The sequence below is a fragment of the Coptis chinensis genome, chromosome 1 (genome assembly GCF_015680905.1).
Source record: "Coptis chinensis isolate HL-2020 chromosome 1, ASM1568090v1, whole genome shotgun sequence".
NCBI lineage: Eukaryota > Viridiplantae > Streptophyta > Magnoliopsida > Ranunculales > Ranunculaceae > Coptis > Coptis chinensis.
In genome coordinates this window covers 27559208-27561831 of record NC_141456.1, presented here as the reverse complement: position 1 = coordinate 27561831, position 2624 = coordinate 27559208, and the positions used below count along the sequence as shown (strand labels likewise).

The 2624-nt window shown below is 39.5% G+C and overlaps 1 protein-coding gene across 1 annotated transcript; it reads right to left on the bottom strand.

Annotated features, from left to right (window-relative positions):
• Window positions 1-1687: 1687 nt before the first annotated feature.
• Window positions 1688-2065, bottom strand: LOC147523252 (uncharacterized). The gene has a single exon (XM_086570120.1). It carries the CDS (start codon window positions 2063-2065, stop codon window positions 1688-1690), a length of 378 nt encoding a protein of 125 aa, XP_086426246.1.
• Window positions 2066-2624: the final 559 nt, after the last annotated feature.

Sequence of the window (2624 nt, the reverse complement as noted above, 5' to 3'; positions counted from 1 at the left end):
AGTATTTTACCTTTTGCAATGCCCTTGGCGTCATTAAAAAATTTAATATTACAATTTCCTTTTTTCACCCAATTTCTATTTTTCTACACAATTGAAATTGGCAGCGCCATTGGTGTCGTAACAGTATTGGGCGGGATGATTTTAGCTGGTAGGAATTATTTTGGCGGTCACCTCGCTAACAATTTGGGAAACCAAAATAAACCCTACCCGATAAAAGAAAGTTAAGAATTGAAACTACCGCGCTACTCATAAAAAAAAAAGGAAAAGCAAAACCGAAAAACCATTCTTCATCGACTGAGGAGGCCGAGTGTACCACAGAAATTGTTTCTTCAAATTGCTAAAAGCCATTTCTTTGGTTACTGATTCTCGACAGGTACGTCATTTAAATTTAGAAATTATATACTTCAAGTTCTGATTTTTGGTTTTGTATTTTTCGGAATTAAAGTTTGAAGCTTTGGTTATTACTTCAAACTCGAATCTTTGGTAATGTAGTATACTAGAATCGCTACTTCTAAAGAACTAGAAATTCAGAAAACAGAATGTTGTGATAGAGTGAAAGAAGTTATAGAAGAGTCTGAAAGTGAAGAAGTTGAAGGAATGGTCTGTTTTTCTTCTTTTTGTTCATGGGCTGCTGGAATGAAGGAAAGGAGGTGACAAGTGTTGTGAATAGAGTCAGAGACATTGAGAAGTGATGTCTGGGTGTGCAAAACTTGAGTTATATCGAGAATGAGTTAAAGAACAGAGCAGAGTTAATCTTCAAGAATGAGTTAATCTTGAGCTCATCGATGTTTATTTCTAATACTCATGAATTTATTATACATAAATGAATTAGTTTATACTGTTTTGTTATTAAAATATATATATTAATATTATTTAATTTCCGCGTCCAAACTACCACCGCGTCCTATTTTTTTGAGATATAGTCGAGTCGCCGTGTCCGCGTCCGCGTCTCTGTCCGTGTCCGCGTCCGCGTCTCTGTCCGCGTCCGCGCAACATTGAGTAAAACTAATAGTAACGAAATTAGGCCACTCGGATAGAGATAACCCAGGAAGCATCCTTTTGTGTTTCAGAACATTGACATATGCTCTAAAACAAGACCATCCAGGAAACCAAACAAGACTTACAGAACAGGATATCAAATTATCGTACTAAGCTACTGAAGTAGTAGAATTCATCTTATGGAAATAGATTTGACCAAACAAACCAGAACCGTGGGAATCCCAATTTTCTAAGTCAATTCATCAATTGAATTGGACTATTTGATTGGGATTTCTTTAACATATACTAGCATACATCCTTCCATGATCAGCAAGATCTTTGACTTTAGATATATTCCATTCTCTCTTATCCCCTAGTCGTAATTTATTTACCTTTTTTTAGTGTTTATCTACAGGAATTGAGGTTCTCTCCACTGTTTCTATACACAATTCCCGCAGTGTTTCAGGTTCTAATAAATTTCTTTGTAATATTTTCGTTAATTTATTAGTATGATTGATTTTTTATCATTGTTTTGTTGTATGATTATTTTGTTGGGTGTTTGGTTTTTCATTATTGAATTATTTGTTTGATTATCCTTACTTTATATCCGTTAAATTTATTTTACTTCAAGTATTTTTTTTTTTTGCACGCAAATAAGGAGTTTTATTAGAAAGAAAAGAAAATGAGGTACATCACTTTACAACCGAATTTACTCAAACCTATAATAAGTCCTAAAAGGACTCTCAATACTTGTTACAAAGTCAGGCCTACTCAAACCCCATGAGATGTCTCCTAGCGGCATTGAAGAGCCCTTCCTGGCTGCTGAGTCAGCTCCGAAATTGCCCTCTCTCCAGATATGTGAGACTTTCAGCTCTTGTAAGTTCTTGGTTGCATGCTTCCAACGGGCTCTAAGTGGCCATGGTATGTCATTCCCTGAGAATGCCGTGACCGCCGCCTGTGAATCTGCCTCTATCCATATTCTGTTCCAGTTCATGTCTTTAGCTTTCTCTGCTGCGTAGACAATAGCGGCAAGACTTTCGGCTTGAAAAGAGGTAACATCACCGAGCCCAACCGCTAGAACCCCCATCCTTGTTTCTGAAAATTACGCCAAAGACCCCTCTAGATGGTACGCCAAGAACTTGTTGTACTTCTTCTTAGGAGTTTGCCATTCTCCTTCCTTTGTGCTTTCCTCATCTAGCTCCTCCGCCATGTCCGCCCCGGTCCGCCTTGACAAGTAGTCGGCTTGAGCAAGGACTTGAAACACATGTTCTCGCGATGCTTGGAGATCTCCTTGCTGCTCACTAGGAATAGCCGAGTGCCTTTGTAGCGGAATTACAACCTCTGGGGAGTTATACGTCGCGAGTGTTGTGACCTCTCCTTCCTGAATTGGGCTAGACTGTCCCTCACTCAGTGGGTCGGGTACTTTGTCCCTCTCCGCATTCTCCTGAACCACCCGATTGGCCTCATCGGTAGCAGCTGCTGCCTTCAATGAAGAAGTATCATTATAGGCCCTGTCATTGTTATCTACTAACTCCGAGCTTGTGTCATGAAAGACCTCACTGTTGTCAGGATTATTGTTGTGCATGCCTTGAGGATCCTTTGTGCCGCTGGGACCAGCGAGGGTATCCTTGTTCCTGTTTCTCCTT